The sequence below is a fragment of the Crocodylus siamensis genome, chromosome 10 (genome assembly GCF_052110815.1).
Source record: "Crocodylus siamensis isolate JL-2025a chromosome 10, ASM5211081v1, whole genome shotgun sequence".
Classification (NCBI taxonomy): Eukaryota; Metazoa; Chordata; order Crocodylia; family Crocodylidae; genus Crocodylus; species Crocodylus siamensis.
Genome location: NC_143404.1, coordinates 72,697,074 through 72,697,621, shown reverse-complemented (window position 1 = coordinate 72,697,621; position 548 = coordinate 72,697,074). Strand labels below are relative to the sequence as shown.

Below are 548 nucleotides of genomic sequence, written 5' to 3'. Positions count from 1 at the left end.
ACTGCGCATGTTCATCTGTCCGGGACAAAGGTTAGTCCGCATGCGCCGTTCGCTTGGCGCGCAGGGAAGGTTAGAAAAAGGCCTGGATGCGCATGCGCCCCATTCGGGCGGCAACGGCCGGGCCCAGAAGCGGACGTAGCCGGGGGGTCTTGTCCCTTTTGGCGCCCCGTAGCATGGTGCCCTTTGACACGCCGTGGCGGGGTGACAGGTCGGGCGGCCATCTTGTGGCGGCGGCGGTGGCGGGTTGTTGTTGCTGAGGGCCCGTCCCCGCGGGCGGCCCCGCCGGCGCTATGTCCTCGTTCTCCGAGTCGGCGCTGGAGAAGAAGCTGTCGGAGCTCAGCAACTCACAGCAGAGCGTGCAAACGCTGTCGCTATGGCTCATCCACCACCGCAAGCACGCGGGGCCCATCGTCTCCGTGTGGCACCGGGAGCTCCGCAAGGGTAGGCCCCGCGGCGGGGGGTGGGTGGAGCGGGGCTGGCCTCAATGGTGGCAGAAGGAGCAATGAGTGAGGGTCACTTAAACTTTTTTTTAGTCTAGTGGTTCTAAG

At 65.1% G+C, this 548-nt stretch overlaps 1 protein-coding gene across 2 annotated transcripts in view; it reads left to right on the top strand.

Annotated features, from left to right (window-relative positions):
- The first annotated feature begins 85 nt into the window (after nt 1-85).
- RPRD1B (regulation of nuclear pre-mRNA domain containing 1B) overlaps nt 86-548 on the top strand; it is a 48,852-nt gene continuing 48,389 nt past the window's right edge. The window contains exon 1 of one of the 2 annotated variants that reach the window (XM_090020841.1): nt 86-441. In XM_090020841.1, the coding sequence (XP_089876967.1) occupies nt 291-441 (151 nt within the window). In that variant the 5' untranslated portion in view covers nt 86-290. The remainder of the gene's footprint in view (nt 442-548) is intronic. The other variant, XM_090020840.1, reaches the window with a different exon arrangement.